At 34.2% G+C, this 20,565-nt stretch overlaps 3 protein-coding genes across 3 annotated transcripts in view; 2 read left to right on the top strand and 1 right to left on the bottom strand.

Annotated features, from left to right (window-relative positions):
* LOC112048975 (uncharacterized) overlaps positions 1 to 3,401 on the top strand; it is a 32,355-nt gene extending 28,954 nt beyond the window's left edge. Inside the window, exon 11 of the mRNA XM_024086687.2 lies at positions 26 to 3,401. Coding sequence (XP_023942455.2) covers positions 26 to 313 — 288 coding nt within the window. The 3' untranslated portion in view covers positions 314 to 3,401. The remainder of the gene's footprint in view (positions 1 to 25) is intronic.
* A 618-nt stretch (positions 3,402 to 4,019) lies between these two features.
* Positions 4,020 to 10,950, bottom strand: LOC112048981 (protein YIPF6). Its single transcript, XM_024086696.2, has 6 exons — positions 10,776 to 10,950; positions 9,528 to 9,647; positions 8,987 to 9,065; positions 7,650 to 7,821; positions 6,703 to 6,860; positions 4,020 to 6,211 (listed from the first exon to the last, which is right to left on the bottom strand). Exons 1-6 carry the CDS (start codon positions 10,800 to 10,802, stop codon positions 6,093 to 6,095), a joined length of 675 nt encoding a protein of 224 aa, XP_023942464.2. The 5' UTR covers positions 10,803 to 10,950; the 3' UTR covers positions 4,020 to 6,092.
* A 320-nt stretch (positions 10,951 to 11,270) lies between these two features.
* LOC112048976 (anaphase-promoting complex subunit 11) lies at positions 11,271 to 19,333 on the top strand. The gene is made up of 3 exons (XM_024086689.2): positions 11,271 to 11,430; positions 11,648 to 11,886; positions 19,192 to 19,333. Exons 1-2 carry the CDS (start codon positions 11,412 to 11,414, stop codon positions 11,881 to 11,883), a joined length of 255 nt encoding a protein of 84 aa, XP_023942457.1. The 5' UTR covers positions 11,271 to 11,411; the 3' UTR covers positions 11,884 to 11,886; positions 19,192 to 19,333.
* Positions 19,334 to 20,565: the final 1,232 nt, after the last annotated feature.

Raw genomic sequence — 20,565 nt, 5'->3', positions numbered from 1 at the left:
CTAAAATTAATTTATTTTCTTACAGGCCCTCCAAGGGTTGGCAGCCACATTCCGCATAGCATCATCAACGATCACGAAAACATCAGCTGAACGACGTCTTTCCTCAACCGATTCAGTGCTGGCTATGCTGAAGTGGGTGGAAAGGCATTTCTCTCGACGTAAACCCAGAGCAAACTCCCTGACGTACAAAGGGGCTAAGATAGCTCGGGATAGTCTTCATATGCAAATGTCATATCACCTACCCACCAGGTCTCCAAAGCAAACCCCTCCTCGCACGCCTGAAGTAATTTCTAGCGGTTCCGAATCGAGTTAGACGAAATGCTAATTCGATGTAGGTATACCCAGACCAATTACCTTCTGTAGGACCTGCTTTGCTAGAGAATGACCTTGTTCACACAAACTGCATCTATAGGAATCGATGTTTCATTGTATTAAAATTACACGTGTGTGTATTATTACGATTTAAAATTTATAGTTGTGTGTAGTGTAAGGACACAGGATATATTTTTTGGTGTTAAATATTTTCGATGTGTGAGTTTACCTTGTCCCCGTCAAAAAAACAACAGACAATTTTGGTATGAATTTGAGTGTGACAAGTCCAATTAGAAGATGATTGGTCTGAGGATATATGTGGTGTTTATCTCATGTAGTTGTAATTTATTCGTTCCTGAATTGACTAGTACCTTTGGATATATATAAATATTAATCAATGTTATTTTGCACTAAAATTTTCATACTCTAAATATTCATACAACAATTTATGTAGATAAGCGAAATAATCGGGCTATGAAAGTATTTATCGATTTATATTAAATTACAATTCCTTTAATACGCTTGTTTTGACTATTAGGAGAACAAAGAAAAATATTTTGGTACTTAAATTCTTTAGCAAACATTTTTTTACAGAATTCAGACTAAATGGGTATTTTTTATGTACATGTATAGAGTAAAGAAGCATGCTTGAGTAGGACATTATTGTCTCAATGTGATAGTGTAGTGATAACTTTATTTTTAGGCTTCGTAATTATTTAAGTTATAATCTAGTAATTTATATGATGTACGGTTCTCAGTCCGCTACTTCTGTAATTATTTTAAAACTGTTATTTAGAGAAGATTTGCGAAACAGTAGAGACGTGTCGTTCCATACAAAACGGTCATTAAACCGCCTTTTTCTAGACAAAAGGAGTTTGAAATAACTGACCGCTAACGTTTTGAAAAAGTTACAAAGAAAAGGTGTGATGTAACCATAGCTGGGCACCGTTAATCAAATAGTTAACTTCGTTAATCGTTAGTCCGCTACAAAAAAGGTTAGCTTCGTTAAACGTTAAAGCGTTACATGTCGGAAGAATTAACGCAAGTTAACGTTAATCGTTAATCCGTTAATATGACTGGTTAATATTGCATTTTTATATCATTGTGTGAGATCCCCATTGCAAAAATAAAGGTGAGCACTGGGGAAAAATGCCATAATTTGTTTTTAGTTGATTTTTTCTATAATTTTAACATAAATATAGTAATTTGTTGATTTCTTTGAAAAAAAATCTTTCATAATTTCTTACTTGTCTAAACCTGTTAATCACGTCGCGCGATAAATAGAAAGCATTGGATTAACGATTAACGGACTTCTGCACATTAACGGAAGTTAACGGGTCCGTTAACATTTTTAAAAGTTAACTTAAAAGTTAATCCGTTAATCAAAATGTTAACTTCGTTAATTAACGATTAACGGATTAACGAGTTAATGCCCAGCTATGGATGTAACTTGATGCTGATCGTACCGCACCTACATATTAATCAATCAATATATTACATTATACAGGATGCTCGGGAGTATTTCCCATAACTCTAGGGTTATATTCTTTAAGGAAAATTAATTTAAAATGTCTAAGGAACATGTGTTCTAAAATGAATATTATTGGAGTATAAAATATTTCTTTTGTACATAGATCTTAAATTCTTTCCCTTATACGCATCCTAATAATTATGACGTAGTCAAAATTAAAATTTTATTTTTATAGGATAGACAGAATTATTTGAATTACTATGTATGAAAACATAAAACGTTTTTATTTTTTAGTTAAAAAAATATTATTTATGCGGTTCGGCTCCTGTAAGTGGACCCGTCAACACATTGAAGTTATGGGAAATACTCCCCAGCACCCTGTATATTTATTGTATGGGACCTGTCAAAAATAAAATACTTAAACAAATAATAAGATAGTGATAATTCAGAAAAAATCAAATATCCCATTTTTTTCTAGCAAAAATAAGTACAATAAGCCATTATATAACTTTTTTCTATACCAAGACAGACCTAAAAGTAAGAGTCGTTTTTGCCAAAAACTGACAACTGACTTACTAAATGCAAAATAGGTATTTTGCCAAAAACTGACTGCTGGGCTGAGTGTACGTACATATTGTAGAGTGTATCTCTAGAGAGAAGTATTTAGATTTTAGAGTATTCATTTTTGCACTGAGATAAATTTAACTTTGCAAGGATTGGGCAAAAAAAATAGTGTTTTAGTAAGTGTAAATAGAAACATGCATAATTCACCTATTTGTAAGAATTATTTATGATGTAAACAACTTTAGATTTTAAATAATCCATTAAAGTACTCATTAAATATTTCAATGATTGATCTGTGCACATAATAGACGCCAATTTTGATGCACGTTGAAATAAATTTAATTAAAAAATGTAACCGTCCTTTTCTGTACTGTTCATTCAGAAAAGGATGGCAATATTTTTTGACCTGTCAAATATGTGCTGGGCGTAAAGTGTAGTGTGTAGTGTGTAGTGTAGTGTGATTTTTAATATTTATTTATAATTAAAAACCCATTAGATTGTTGGAAATGAGTTGATGTCAGTTTTTTTGATCACATAATCAATGAAATGTAGATGTAGTGCAGCTTTGCCAGACGTCCCGATTTTTCAAAATCAAATTTAAATTTTCGTGCGGGACAGGCTCGGTCCCGCTTTTTGGGAATGACTCGATCGTGTGTGCAGAGTACTAAGAAAGCGCGGGAGGGTGGCACACTTACTTCTCAGACTATCGTTTGAAACGCCATATTATTCTAATTAAAAAAAAAATAACTCTCTCTGTTTTTTTTTATTCAGAAGAAAAGTGGGTCTGGTCTGATTTAAAATATAATATTTTTTATTAAAATGGACATTTTTACTATCTACTGTCACCTAAACGTAATTTGAACTCAAATAAAAAGATAAATTTTCAAAAACTTTTGATTATATAGGTTTTACGACGCTTTCGGCGAAAGTGTGAAAAAAGTTCCTAAATCCTGACTTAGCATCGAGAAATCTGGCAACACTGCTGTAGTGATAGTATTAGTAAATAAAATGACAATCTACAGACGTTTTTGATAACCTCTTTAACTTATCTATATGATGACGATTGAGACGATGTTATGTCAATGGATTGGTTAGCAGCGTTCTTCTATGATAGATTAGATATATATTGAAAACTTTTACTATTCTTATGTAAACAATGTGTGATTGTATGATATCGTAAATCAATATCAATTCCTATTAAATGTATTATTATATTGAAAATAAAGCTGATCGTACCGCCTTGCCTCTACATATTACATTATATATTTTTTTTGTATGGGACCTGTCAAAATTAAAATATACAAATGATCAGATAGTGATAATCTAGAAAAAAAAACAGCATATATACGTACGATTAGCCATTATATAACCTTTTTCTATACATATATCCTATTAAAGTAAATACCTTTTTAAAATGGCGATGGTGTTGCCAGTGGTTTGTGACATTTTATATTATTTATTTTTATCTTTGTATTTTTATTGGGCACAAATTTAATGTGTTTTTTAAATTTTTATGTATATGGCAACACCAATAGTCGATAAAACTAGTCTAGATTATTTTAGTCCAAAATTTTTGTTGTATCTTTATGTACTGAATGTCTCGAATTTCCATATGCTAGGTATTTTTAGATACATGTTGTTTTACTAATGCATTAAATAAAATATACAAACAGACAGAAAAATAGTTTTTTTTATTGTTTATTGTTATAAATAATAGTATAATAATTATGTACAAAATCCATAGGTATAGTTTATAAATAGTACAAAACAAAGTTCAAACATCTTTAAATTTTAAAATTGGAATGTTGGGAAAATATTGGTTCTGGTTCGGTTTAAAATAAAAAGCTATACTAAAATGACTGCCCCAAAAATATTGCCACCTTTATAGTTTGGAACTTTACAAAAAGATGGCGCTATTTTCAAACCTGTCAGTTGATCTATTTTCATGGTAGCATGGTGCAGGTGTCAATTTGACATAATTAAGTTGTAAATTTTTAATCAAATTTTTTAATATCGATTAAATATTATCAGGCTGCGTTCTCTACTAAAATGTTAAAAAATATTTATATTTGTCAAAGTATAAGTCTTATTAATTAAACATAGATAATATGTCAATATACATAGACGAAAATCCATGTTAACCGTTTGAAAAGCGCAAGTTAACTAAAAATGTTGCCATTAGAAAAACGTTTCTTTTATTAAATAATATTTTCAAATTATTATATTTCAAAACCGATTGGCAAGTCTTATTAATTGATCGTTTAGCTTGTCACTTGGCTATCCCCTCATTGAAAAACGACATTATCTGTTGTTATTCTGGGGAAAAATGCAAATATTCATTGACCTATTACACGCAACAAACTACAATGAAAATACGGTAAAAATAGTTTAGGAGTGGTGTACAACATTGAATATTGCATTATAGTACAGTCAATATTAGATATACTCAAACCACGTTTTAAATTTAACAGATGACGCATAATTGTGGACAAAGGATTTCATATAAATTGATAATAATTTATTTAATTGTGCGTAATATATAATTTATTAACAACAATCAATAAATAATGATAGTAGCAGTTATAATTACGACATATGTTATTGACAAGCGATTTAATTATTATTAAATGGATAATAACTCAAGATTCCAGACACACCCACGCCGCCAAAACAAAATTCTGTCCCTAATATGTTATCTATAATAAAGTCCGGCCGCTCAGAAATTTTGTTTCTGACATGTCGTGTTCAAATGGGCTATGCAACTTCGAACTGGCGTACAAAGTTGTTGAACTGCGCTGTTTCAAGTTTATGCCAACTGTTTGTCTTTGTAGTGATGAGACATTTCAGCCTCGTTTAGTTAATTTCATTTGTATTTATCGTATGTTTGGATATGTAAATTGTTGTTTCTAGCTTTTTTTATTCTGAGATACCAATATTAACTGTACCTGATGATATTGTGAGATTTATTTTTAAAGAAACATCAAACATAAATAAATAATCACAAATAAGTATATAGACTTCATCTCTAGTAATGTAGCGTTTGAAAACTTAATTACAAATACTTAAAGGCTAACATATATTCACAACAATATCCTAAAAGTCCGTATATCACAATATAATAATGTGTAAGTAATAGTTTATTTCCTATAGCTTGCTTTTGCCTACGTTTTTTATTTCACATTTCAATATAATTAAAAAAAAAATGATTAGTCGTGTTGGGATTGTGTTTAGCAACTATATCTCTGTATACATCTCTTTCTAAAGACAAACTATTTGAAATAAACTAAAGTCATAGATAATTTTACTTTTCAATGCAATGTTTATAGTCAATAGATCATAAAAAAGTAAACATCATTCTTTACCAGTGGCGAAGAGTTCATGCACGCCAGGTTACCTTTGAAAATCCGTGCATATTCACTGTTGTACTGTATCTAAATATATGAGAAACATGGAGTTTGTTAAACGCTATATGAATTTTAATTTCTTTGGGACGGCTTACTTTCATCTAAATTCCATGATTCACCACTGTTCCTTTGCCTTATATAGAACAATTTGAGACCTATTACTTTGCAAAGCCTTGTAGCCTTAATAGCTTATTTAATAAGCATATTTTTTTGAAAATCCGACACTCCTCTGGTAGTGAAACTGGTCCTAAATCGATTATATCATCCATTGGTTACCAACATCACATCGGAAAGCAAAGTTACCCAAATGAACAGTGAGTGTATGTGAATGAATGAATTACCTAAACGTTACTGTGCGATACGACAAGCCACGACAGTATGAAGTAGAACAAACATATGGGGAACACTGCGAGCGCCTTCTTGCCGTCTGGTTGACTGTCGCCCAGGAATTTAGTCGCAGCTGGAAAACAATCATCATTACATAATAGCAGAGTCAGAAGTGGAATACCAAAAATAAGAAAACCAATGTCGAACAAAAGGTTCACAATATTTGTTAGGACAACATAATTAACAAATCAAACTGTAACCAAAATAAGACACTAGAATGGCAGAGAATGACCTTGAGTGGAGTCACGCACTTGTGAATGCTGTGTGTAGATTAGCCGTTTCTGTAAGTAGGTTTTCAATTTGACGAGTCTGATTGTTTTATTGTTTTATTTTTTTATGTTTGTTACCTGATAACTTCTTCATCTATTAACCAATTTTGAAAATTCTTTTTTTGTTTGAAAGAGCGTTGAGAGAACACTTCTAAAATTGTAGATTCAGTAATGTAATTTTATGTTAAAATCAAAATAACTAAAATACGTCAGCAAACCCATACTGTGACACTTTCTGTCATTATGCTAGGTCATCCTTAAAACAGAGAAATAAAATGTTTCGTTTGAAACTTACCAAACGTAGCCCATGCAAAGCCCACCATGGTGATGGTGAGTCGCAAAAAGAACAGGAAGGTGTTCTGTGTGGCGAACAGTATTAGCCGGCAGACGATCAGCGACAGGGCGATGGGGAACAGGCAGTAGCCCAGCACACATACCGATTGGAAGAATGATCTGAAATATATCAAAAAGTGTGTATATATCAAGTAGTTTGTGTGTCTTTCTAACGCCCCCCCCCTCTCCCCTAGACAAAAAAACCGTGCATCATTTCTTTTTGAAAATCCAACCCAACCCCCTAAAAATATAATATAAATATATATAAAAATCACCTTTCTTTCAAGGTCTTTCAAGGTGGAGGTAGGGTAGGGTATGGGTAGGGTAGGGTAGGGCAGGGGTAGGGTACGGGTAGGGTATGGGTAGGGTAGGGTAGGGCAGGGGTAGGGTACGGGTAGGGTAGGGAGGAAGTGCACATACGTCAAAGCGAAGCTTCACCGGGTCCGCTAGTAACAAAATAATCTTTCATTACTTGACCATTTTTTATAAGATAGAATGGGTAATAAGCTTTAATATTGATAGACGCAAAGTACCGCTATATTTCCTGTTATCTCATCATACAAAATCCATCCACAGCATAAAGCTAAAAAGGAAAATCTGGAGAACTGAATCATACCAATCGTAGCATAAAGTCAATAGATTCTGTGAAAAATAATGTTGAGAAGGAACTCTCCTAAAAATATAACTGAAAGGAATGCAATATTCTGTCAGACGACAGGATGAAACATACATAAATATATTTGGATAATACACACATCACTATTTAACCCCAATGTAAGCTTGGGCAAGGTAGGTAATAAAATAAGATTTTATCATATTATACATAATAATATATAATACACACTGCATGCATTCTTCTATAAAATCTCGATAGATTTCTTTTATAATATAAATTCTGTAAATACTTACATGTTACCACCGAGTAATTTAGAGTTTAATGTGACAATCGCGGCTCCTATCCAAACAAGCACAAACACTTCAGCAAACTCTGGTCCACCGTCGTTGGTGTTGTCTGCTTCCTCTGCCCCTTGCAGCACAGTCGCCATAAATGTGCACAGCAGAAGTGGACCCCAGAGATCCCCTGTCAAATAGACAATACTTTAATGGATCGATCTCCTTTAAAAAAGTGGATGCACAATCAGACCAAAAAACGTCACCACTCAATAAGTGTCAAACATAACTTCTTGGCACTCAATTCAAGTAGTCGCATTTGCAAATTCAACCTTAAACTCAATCCTTAAGGTTGATTTGCCCTGAATTTGGGATTTTATTGAATCTTGGACTATATTTAAAGGCCTATATGTATAATTTTCTTTACCAATAATTCTAAAACTGTCAAAGCAAAATTGGCCAGTGAAATTTTCTACATGTAGAATTTTTTTTTTTTTTTTAATTCATCTTTTTATTGTAAGAGGACAATGGATCACCGTAAAGATCAAAATAAGCCTCAGCTCCATTATACTGGATGAAAAATCTTAAGGTTGTTTGTTAAATCGCTGCCAGTATTGCCTGACCCATTCTGATAGTCTTCCGATATATTATATGACAACAGGAATATTAGTAATTTAAAAATAAATAATGGCAAACAAAAAAATTATGATAATCACTATCAAAAGTTAATCAAAATGAGTCAGACTAACTGCATAGAGTGCCTTGATGTGAGATGTAACACCACCAATTTCCACACTCTGTGTTGTTATTAAAAAATTTCTTCGTATGAAGAGTAACCGGCAAAAGTATGTCTTTGCCAGTTACTCTTTATCTTCGAAACTAGACACTGAAACTGAATTTTTATCATCCTCCTAACAAGTTAGCCCGCTTCTATCTTAGTATGCATCATTACTTATAATCAGATAAGATAGTACAGTGCTGAATTGTAACGAATAACCCATTATTTCATAACATAACCTAGGAAATAAATCCAGGAACTCATAACTAAGTCCATTGGTCTGATTATAAGGCAAAATGTTTTAAATCAAAAAAAATCACAATGCACATTTCAGAATTAGCTTTAGATAATCAATTAAAAAATCACTTATAGAAAAGATTACATACTACAATTTAAATGTCAAGAAATTTCAATAATAGAAATGGATAACTATGCAAGTTTACACAAAGCCACAAGCTAATAATAAATAAACTTTAATAATAAAATTTATTAAAATTATAGTTAATTATATTTATTGTTATATTTCTATAAATTAAAATATTTCAAATTGTCCTGCATAATATAAATAAATACTAACATTCTTTTAATAAACTGGATTTTTCTCTTGGTATTAGAACATGGTAAAACTTGTTGCCGACAGCCCTCAAATCTCTCATCTGAAAAAACCATGGTTAAATTTTAACATAAATTTAGTAGTTTAGGTGTTATTAAAAACTCCCATCTCAGAGAGCCTACCCATTAATATAATATTTTTGAATTTGGTTCTTCTGACTGAATAAATTAATGTTCTACGATCTTAAAAAAATCAAAATATCAAACACTAGCAGACACCGGTTCCCGGCCCCATAGGAATATGGGGATAAAATATAGCCTATAGCACTTGAGGATAGTGCTGCTTCCCAACAGTGAAAGAATTTTTCAAACTGTTTCAGTAGTTTCAGAACCTATTCAATGCAAACAAACCTACAATCAAATCTTTCCTTTTAATAATATTAGAAAAGCCCAAGTTTAGGATATACTATTTACAAAAATATATAATATTATATTATTTAATTACTAAGAATGTAAATACACAGACTCTCCTTATAAATAGATAAATATAATAACTAACGACTTACAAATGTCTCCTTTATGGGTTCATCAAGTGTGTTAAACTCCATGCTATCACCAGAGGGGACTCCTCTCGATGGAATGTTCATTTCCCCCTCCACCACACCTACATCCCCTGCCGGAAACATCTGCAACATAGAAATATGGGGAAAGATCTATTATTGTTCTCTAATAGAGTATTTGACTGCCGATTAGAGAATTTGATGCTGCCTACTGCACCCAATGTAGTTGCTTTAATTCCAACAACTGGCAATGCTTCGAAAACTAGAAAAATGTATCAGAATGACACATCTTGATTATGTGACCTGTCACATAATCAAGAGCAAATGTCATTCCCATTGTCAGTAGAAAGAGAATCGAAGTACCACTTGGTTACAGGGGCAGTTCCTGTGAGAATACAGGGATAAAATACAGCATATATGTTTTTCTCTCTACCACGCGATGGACCCGGCACCCGCACGGTGAATCTATGGAATGCTAAGATATTCGTCTCTACTCACAAATTATGTGGCTTTCTAATGGTAAAACAATTTTCAAAATCGGTCGAAACATTACCCCCTAAAACACAACAAACATAATACCTCTTTATAATATTAATATAGATCTACATATAAACTGTGGCCTGTGCAATCCACGGGCTATCTAACACTGAAAGAAATTTTCAGTTTGAACAAGTAATTCTTGAGATTAGCAAGTTCAACCACAAAAATTCTTCTTACACTTTAGTTAGAAAGCTGATTCTACAGTTACCTGTAACAAAAGTTACACTTCTTCTAAGGCTACTTGTTGATCTATTTAATGTCCTAATACATTCATTTAGATTATTATGTATCTATATTCTATACTCAATATCCTTCCTTTCATTTAAGAACCAACTGATGGTGTATTACTATATAGGCTGTTGATGATTAAACCATGTTAAAGTCAACATAGTTAGATAACAAATACAATAGTCTTATCAACAAATAAAAACTGTTACAAATTGAATATCAAACATTAACAAGCCGACACATATGTGTTATCAAAAATATGATTTATAGAGAAATAGCTAACATAAATTCATGTCACTTAACTTGATTACTCATCAATTTAATTTGCTACTATTATTAAATAAATATAAGTGATCAATCAACTATCAGGCTTTTTTCATAAACAACCTAGTGGTTCTATTTTATAAGACAAAACAACAATAATTATAACAATTTCTTGTATTTATAGATGTATAGCTATGTACACAAATCAATAGTAAAACTTACATCGTATTTCGAATCAAAGCTGGTCATTTTAGTTAGATAGATAACACGTGATAAAAGATTTAATATGTGGTCATTAATTAATTCAGAATTAGAAATATTTCAATATGTTTTCCAATTTGAACAAATTTCCAACACATCGAAAATCGAAATCGAAAAGGGAAAATTGTAAAAATGACAGTGACAACGACAATTGACAAATGACATGAACCTTTGAGTTTGACGTAAGGTTTTGTACAGTTGGTAGGAAAGTGACTTTATCCAGCCCTCCGAGAAACCAAAAATACAATAACATGTACCAAATTTTAAAAGATTTAAAATTTTGTACATAATCAATGACAATGTCAATGTACAAGTCAGTTTATGTAAAATAATTTTATTAGTTTCCTCTATAAGTGTAATCATAGAGTAACGTCAACCATCATATTATTAATCTGTGCGTCAACTACTCATGCATTTATTGAATCTGTGCATGTGCTTTTTCATCTGTGAAATTTTTTTGTCGATGGATCATGAATGATTTTTCAAAATAAAAATAAATAAAAACGAATTTTGCGAAAATTGGTGCTTGATGTTGTGTAATTTATTAAATCAATAAATACTTATTCTTGTGCTAATTCAATACCATGTTTATACGTTATGAAAGTCACTGTTAAAAGTAAGTACATTAAATCCGCTCTTCATTAAAGGTATTGAATTTCCTTAATTCCTAATTAAAAATGGTATCAATCGCGAACAGTGTTTGTTCTCCTATTGTATATAGGAGAATGGAGACTCCGCGATCAATACCGCTAATTAATTTGCAAGTTTGCTCAACCTATCTGTAACCTGCATGTTCAAGGCATAAAAATACAAATTAAATTTGCTGTTACTAGGTTGGACAGGCGTAGCGACTTGGAGGTGGATAGCGAACGACGACAACTGCGGAATCTGTCGCATGCCGTTTGACAGCTGCTGTCCGGACTGCAAGCTGCCTGGTGACGACTGTCCGCTGGTGTGGGGCGCCTGCTCGCACTGCTTCCACATCCACTGCATCGTGAAGTGGCTGCACTCACAGCCTCAGCAGCAGTGTCCTATGTGCAGACAAGACTGGAAGTTCAACAACAAGTAATCAGTAAGTAACCTTTTTAAACATTAATAGTTATCAACCCATATTCGGCTGACTGCTGAGCTCGAGTCTCCTCTCAAAATGAGAGGGGTTAGGCCAACAGTCCACCACGCTGGCCCAATGTGGATTGGTAGACTTCACACACAGAGAATTAAGAAAATTCTCTGGTATGCAGGTTTCGCCACAATGTTTTCCTACACCATTTGAGACATGTGATGATGACATATAATTTCTTAAAATGCACACAATGGAAAAGTTGGCGTTGCATGCCCCGGATCAGATTCAGTCCGGAATCAGAGGCAGAGGTCTTCTTCTTCTTCTTCTTGATGTCGCGGCTCTGCAGGTCTTCTTGAGGTCCTGTATCACATTGACCGTTACCGATCTATTGTGATCGCCACTGACTAGATTTCCCCTCCAATACTGGTTGCTGCCAGGTACAGCAGCAGTTGAGGCAGAGGTCATATCTACTGGACTATCATGGGTCTTAACATCATTAAAAAGTGTTCAGTGACATAAACATCAACAACAACTTATCTAATCAACTGTTTGCTTTCTTAATCAACAAGAGAATGGAGATTAGAAGCAATTTGGTTCTCAAGTCCTATCTTTTTGTCACAATCTGCATTTAAAGCAAAAAATTCAAATAAAATTTGTTTTTACATGGTTAGACTGGCACAGGTATCATAGTTTTAACAACAAATAATAAACTCTTCAGTGGGCCATTAAAATTGGCTGATAATGATGCTGGTTAATGATTTTTGTCATTAATAAATTCATTATTTAGTTAAGCTGTGATAAAATGAATTTCATAAAATATATTAAGTAAAATAATATTCAGATATTTCCAAATAAATAGTTATACACTCTTACAACATGCTAACCTATTTATGGGTAAATAAATAATATAGAATTTATGGGTAAATAAATATTATTTATTTCTAGGCATCTAGCAAATTCAAAGTTCTTGTCATGGAAATGTATTTAGAGTGTATAGATGTAAAATAGTACCCATGTCTGATATTTAATGTTGATATGCTCCTAATTTTGCATTTGTTTTAAAATTGTATTTAATAAGCTAAGTATTTTTTTTTATTTATTGTGATAAATGTGTATGTTTTTAAAATAATGTAAGATAACAACATCGCTAATTCTAAAACAGCAGTAGTATCATGGTTAATTTACCAATATTTCAAACCAACAAATTAATATGGCTGATGAGAATAGAACCAAATGTTACTTACCTACGAAACTGCTATGAAATGTCCGCTCATGGAGATAGGGTTGTCATAAATAGGTATAAAATTAAAACTTTTAAGCCATTTTTCTTTCAAATTACATATTGGACAGTCGTGTTAAGTTCCAGATAACATTGTATTATTTTAATTGTACAAAAAAGAAAAGGTGAAAAACTAACAATGTTATGTTTATTTTAAATTTGACAACCCTGTTTATAGTATTATGTGGCTTGTTTTTAGCAAGTATTTACTGACTGGAGCTCTAGCATAAACATATGTATTTATCTACATGTGTTCTTCAAACGCTTTAAAATACTCATAAACAAAAATTCAATCAGTATTAAAATCTAAAATGTATTTTGAAAATATCAGAATAATGCACTTAATAGAAAACCACATTTTTCTTGTTCACAAAGAACAGACACTCTATGATGTTCTTTCTAGCTCAACAAATTGCAGCTGTTAAAATTTGATGAGCACAAAACAATAGGCCACTAAGTGCTTTTAAAAGTAGCCTACAATAGACCCCATGCAATGTGGCGTGCGCCGCTCGCCGGCCGGCAGTGTTGCGATCGTTCTCATTATAAACAATCGCCTGATGGTGTGGGTCAACTCATTGTTTGCACGGAAAAGCTAATACGCAATAGCTGGATAATAAAATCCGTTTGAAACATCGCTCAAAAGTAAAACTAAGGGCTATCTAATCGCATAAGGCAATGCGTCTGGGATAATTTATATGCGGCGAACGGGCGCTATGCACTCGGCTTACGGAATACGGCTAGTCGGAGTTCGGACCGCATCACCGCAGTACGAATGCCGCACCGGCGGCGTCAGACGTGTCGACCGGGCGCTCTGAGTTTTAGCTCGCGCGTGCAGTGACTTACGTGATGGTAAATTAACCGCGCTCATTATACTATAGTGCTCGTGTTATAGTATTGTCCGAGTGACTCGTTTAAGCATGCTGATGGTACAGAGCAACGCGCACCCCATGAAGGCCTCCAAAATCAAGGGTCCCCCACCTGTACCCCCCCGGCCGAGCCAGAGCATGGTGGCCGAAGCTCTGGCTAAGACGAGAAAAGCTGTTGCCGATTCGAAGGCCACGCTAAAGACTCGCACGTTCACCAAAAACGAAGTCCACCACGTCTCGTCGAAAGCTAAAACTTTGGACCGGAATGCGACACCCACAAAGCCTTCCGTGTCGCCGCGGCAAAACGGGCTCGCGCGTGTCAAATCTTTCATTAAAGACGTTATCAGTGATCGCAGTTCTTCGTCGGACGAGAAGAAATCGAGCGGTCACAACTCGAGGCGAAGCTCCAGTGACAGTAGCACTATTCATTCACCGACCTCGAACAAGTCGAGTGAATCGCTGAATTCCAAAGCGGTTAAAACATGTAAACAAATATTGGTCCGATCTCTTTCTACGTCCAATAAGTTAGACCAGGACCCCAAGTGTAAAGTGTCTAAATCGTCAAGTTTTGCCGAGAAAACCCTGCCTCTGCGAAAGGCGCCCCCGCCACCGCTATCACCAAAACCTAAGTTAAAGCCAATGAAACCGTTACCTGTACAGAAAAGCGAACAAAAGAAGCAATCAAAACAACCAGACACGGGTATTTACGCGTTGCCGGTCGACGCACAGCCGCCGCAAAGCCCCATTACCGATGAATGCTACGCCACCATAGAGGAAGTTCACATTGTTGACGAAAGATTACAAAACAGTTCGCCTAAAGTTAACCCTACACAAAACACTGAACAGCAACATAAACAGAACGATGTGACTGTAAATATCAACAACAATAACAACTCCTTGGAGAGAAAGACTTCTCGGGTGACTGAATTGCTTATTTCCGAAATTCTCGCGAGTAGAAACAATAATAAAGGGGAAGCGAACGCTGTTATAGACAAAGGGAAGGATTCTACGAATTCTAACGGCAACGAATCGCCCGAGGTGGACAAGATGAAGGACATGAATAATCACGAGATGTTGATATACGAACTGCAGACGATGAGATCAGAATCGAATGTCCCCGAAGGCTTAGATTCCAAGGAGTGCTATGCAAGAGATGATATGCAATGCGATTCAGAGGAAGAAAACTACGCGGAAGCTTCCGTCACTAGTGACAATATGGAAGACGAGCAAGCATACGCGTATATACGAGATGATGATCTCAAATCTAGGTAAACAAGTATAATTATACCTATCGTATAAACTCATTGGTCCTTTGGTTAGTCTATGTGGTTTAAGATCACAAGGGTTCGAATCCCAAGTCGTGTTATCAGATACTGAGTTTTAATTTCTTGGAAAATTTCAGAGTTGGGAAGTATTTACTGTTACACCCCCATGCCTTATAAATTAGTTGTTAATTAACATAATCACCCTAATCTCGTTAACCCGCATTGGAGCGTGGTGGGTCAAAGCTCCATATCCTCAAAAAGAGAGGCCTAACACTGTAGTTAACCTTTAAAATAGGCTAATAATACTGATGACTCGTTTAAAATGTCTCTGCAAAAAATATACCGGCCATTACTCTTAAATTACGTAAGAGATTTATAAACGGTATAATTAGATTCGCCTATTCGTTGTGCGCGTAATAGGACGGATGATATTAAGCGGGTAAAGCTGCTGGTAAACGCTAGTGCAGATCGATTTTAGTTTTAGTATGAATGCTGTGCTCTACATTTCGAACCGGTTTTACGACGGGTTTAGCCCTGGTCTATAAAGTTTCGCTAAAACAGATTTTATTCATGTATTGCAACAATTTGAAGACTTCTGAAGGGAAAAACTATAGTAGATAGATATATAGATTGTGTTGGAATTGTTAAATTTTCTTAAATCTAAGTATTACTTACATGTGTTAATATTGTTAATATTAACACATGTAATAAAATGGTTAATTAATTTTAAAATTGAGAGATTTTCTCCCCAAATATTGAAATTCTTAAAACCATGCGAATAGACATAAAATGGTAATTAATAGACAGTAATTAAGTAATTTGCATAATATTTTACTCGCAAATTGTCTAAAAACTTTCGAAAGATTAAGTAAGCACACTTATTATATGCCTATTATTGGTTTTTAATTTATTTACATAAATTTCTCGGTTTCTCGTTCAATTTTCATAAAATTCAAATAAAGTTGTAAAGGATCTAATAAAATCTATGATGTTTTTCAGTTTTACTATATCGTACCTGAATAAAAATATATAAAGCCTCTATAGATCTGACGGCAAAGAGTTTGGAAGTCCGAGAAGTCAAACTCACTGGTTAGTAAACATGAACAGTTGGCAATAAATTATTATTAGTGAATACTAAATTTGATAAATTCCGTGTATATCCACAAAATTCCGTGCATTATTATAGACTTAAGAGCGTCATTCAAGTTGACGCAGCTGTTTTTTGACGATTTTTAACATGTAAGGTGTAGTAACCGGTAATGATGATGATGATGATGGTGATGATGATGATGATGATGATGATGATGATGATGATGATGATGATGATGATGATGATGATGATGAATGCTGATAATTATGAAGAATTTACTTAATGTAATGTAATGATGATGAATATCAAGCCTCTTTAATATCCAATACTCAAAAAATTTCCATTCTGTCCTGTGCGACTCGTCCTGAAAAAAGAACAAACCTCTTTTTTATTACTTACTCTTATTACGTTTCTCGGATACATTCTGTTATTAGACTGGTCGATATCTTTAGTTTTTAAATTTCTTTCATTGATTCATCATTATCAACCCATAATCGGATGCTGAGTCTCCTCTCAGAATGAGAGGGGTTAGGCCAATAGTCCTCCACGCTGGCCCAATGCGGATTTGTAGAATTTACACACGCAGAGAATTAAGAAAACTCTCTGGTATGCAGGTTTCCTCACGATGTTTTTCCTTCACCGTTTAAGACACGTGGTAATTAATTTCTTAAATTGCACACATTTGAAAAGTTGGAGGTGCATGCCCTGGACCGGATTTGAACCCACACCCTCCGGAATCGAAGGCAGAGATCATATCCACTGGCATATCACGGCTCTATCCCATTGATTGGCTGTCATCAATGGGGATGATGACTAGGTTTGAATATATTGATTTTTATGATACATTCGGATAAATAGAGTCAATGTTAACTAATTTATACATAAAAAGCAAATATTGTCTGGATATTTGCAAAATAAATGAGATTATAAAATTTCAAAATCTATTAAAAATCTTTTATCGTAATTAGAAGAAAATTCATACAGTTTTAGCTTCCTTACATTAAATGTGACATTTTTTAATAAATAAACTATATACATAAACGCACAAATAACAAAGATATTAATAATTTTGTTTGAACGCACATACAAATCTTACGTTCATTACATTGCCTACGACGTCATAGATTCGTGCCATTTTGTATTGGGCGTTTTTCAGGGATCCGCGGCAGCGCCGCAGATACCCTGTTCCTTTTACAAAATTGCCTTACTATTAGCATACTTCTAATTTATAAACAATTTAAAAAAGTGTCATCATCCCTTTTGCTGGAAATAGACTTCTTTTACCGCAAAACCTTTTATTGCCGGCTTTTGCATTCAATCAACTTAAACTAAAATTTAGGTGACTGACCTTTTAACTTATCTGTGTTTTTCGTAAAATATCATTAATCATCATAGAATATTCAATGTAGTAGAATTTCGTGATAGTCATATTACAAACACGATCATCTTCGAGATGATCCTGTTTTTGTAAACATACGACTATAAGAGATGATATGAGATGTCGTTTTGAAAATTATTATTCTTTTTTCTGAAGTAGTACACCCATGTCGATTTTATAAAACAAATCATTATCGAAGTACCTACAAAAATTTGTCCTAATCTAACCCGTTTTTGGAATACACGATATAATCGTTATTACAAGATTTCACAGATAAGGTTTCAGCACCTTCTGATGATAATAAGTAGTGGATATATCAAAAAGTTTCGTTACATTCTTACAATAATTATGTCAAAATTGAAAATGACAAATTTGTGAATATAAGCCAAATATAAATGTAACACAGCAAAAATGAACATCTTGCACTAAAACTTTACCCTACGCTAAAGATATCATTTGTAACAACTTCAAACTTGCTAATGAGCCTTGGTATTTTACGCGTCTGAAGTTTGTATCATGTACAAGTATTTCACATCAAAAGGAGCCGTCTACATAATTCGACAACACAATTGACAACAATGAAACAACTAAAAAAGGATAAACCTGGCTGAGTTTGTTGTGGGCTCTTCTCGGACCAAGGCGCGTTTGGAACCCTTGTAACTTTAATTTTAAGTTTTCGAATAATTATTATCACCATTATCTTAAGTTTAATATTATTACCTGACGTTTCGAAAGAGCTTGTAAACTAAGCCTATTTAAAATAAATGATTTTTGACTTTTGACTTTGACTTAATGCAATCTTTAGATGTAGAGCGAATTCCGTCACCGTAAGCGGGGGTTTAAAATACCTGCATAATGTAATTTGCACCTCACGGCTGATGGGATTCCGTACAAGTGCACGACAAACACGACGAGGCTTTTGCTAATCGAGTGATCGAGTTGTGTGGGTGTATGTTTACGTTGACCATTGAATCCTACTAATATTGTAAACGCGAACGTTTGTATGGATGTTTGATACTCTTTAACGCCGCAACTACTGAACCTATTTGGCTGAAATTTGGAATGGAAATAGATTTTACTCTGGATTAACACATAGGCTACTTTTTCATCTCGGAAAAATACCTGGTTCCTGAGGGATTTATGACAGGGAGTCGCGGGACACGCACACAAGCGCAATTTTGTGTTCATCGACGTTGTAGACAATATTTAGGTATTATTTGCTTAAATAACTTTCGTTGTTTACTATGCGACTAAATGCGTTTGCGGGCGATTTTCAGGGATCCGCGGCAGCGCCGCAAATCTGACCCTTTAAGTCCCTGTAGCTCCGAAAGTAATGATCGCAGATACCCTGTTCTTTTTACAAAATTGCTTTACTATTAGCATACTCTTAATTTATATACAATTTAAAAACTGTCATCATCCCTATTTACTTTCAGGCTACGCAAGCAATTCCGAGCGATCAGCACCATGTCGCTGCAAGGGATGCCTCCATTGCCAAAGAGCCTCAGCGGCTTCGCTGACGGCGAGCCTGACCTCCAACCACCGACACCGGCCGAAGAGCACCCACCCACGGACCTTGACTCCCAGCTCATCTACTTGAAGAAGGAAATGGTAAGTGCTAGAATATAGATAAAATCTTACCTTAAGCCACATTTACGCTTACCATTGATGAGGGCGCAATAAAAGATTTCATATCTTAGGCCACGTGCACACTTACCGACTGGTGTGGTCGTGGTCAAGCGCGAGCTTGTTTTATTAAAAAAAAATATCAATGGATTTTGTCAACAGTGCATTTCACTGTTGACGAAATCAGTCGTGGATTTACTGTGAAGTTTTGACACAATCCATTGATTATCAAAACTTCTCACTTTCGGTTATTTGCTCTCTAGTAAGATTTTTTCGTAAATTTAAGGCCACATCTACGTTTACCATGTGATATCGTGGTCAAGCGTGACCTTATTTTGTATATAAATAAAAAATGCTGTGTTCATTAACGATTGAATTGTCTATTAGGACTTTATATTCAATTATTTGCTTTCTGATGTATATGCATTTATCATCCTCTATGCGTGGGATGTTTTCATTTAACATTTCATATGTTTTCATATGATTAGGTATAATATCCTGTATGTGCGTAATGTTATGTAAATTCAAGTGAAACCATTAAAAGCAAACAATTGCCACATGCCATTCAATATCGATCATATTTAATGGCATGTGGCAATTGTTTTTTATGATAAAAAATCGGTTTTTTAAAACAGAAACCAATTTAAAAACTGAACACGGCAAACATGTGCAATGTGCATGGCATCTACATAAATATAAGTCCGTTGAATAAACTGAACTTTGACGTCGTTTCTGACACGCTCGAGTGCATTTGTGCCTTTCGGCTGAGGTAAATTGAATTTTATATTATGAAAATTCGGGCTTGGTTTGGTTGAATGTATCGACCAAGACTACCTACTCTTAGACAACATGCCTCTTACCATGTTATTTAGCGATTCTTTTTCGCTATTGCTAACGCTGGCGGCTCGAGACCTATGTACAATAGGTCTATGTCCAGCAGTGAATTCTATCGGCTGATAATGACGATGATCGCTAACGCTTCCCTTTAATTATAAAATGTGATTTATCCGATTGATAACATGATCACGTGTTATCAGTCGATAACTAATGTCATTCCCGTATATTTTCTTAGTTGTTAAAGCGTTAGCGAATGTAGTAAAGAATAAATAAGTAACATGGCTGTTTACTGATATAATCTTCTGTAAATATTATGTCAGTAAAAAATAACTAACACCAGTACGCCT

The sequence above is a fragment of the Bicyclus anynana genome, chromosome 9 (genome assembly GCF_947172395.1).
Source record: "Bicyclus anynana chromosome 9, ilBicAnyn1.1, whole genome shotgun sequence".
Taxonomy (NCBI): Eukaryota; Metazoa; Arthropoda; class Insecta; order Lepidoptera; family Nymphalidae; genus Bicyclus; species Bicyclus anynana.
Note: the sequence above shows the minus strand (reverse complement) of the source record. Positions and strands in the feature narration are given on the sequence as shown.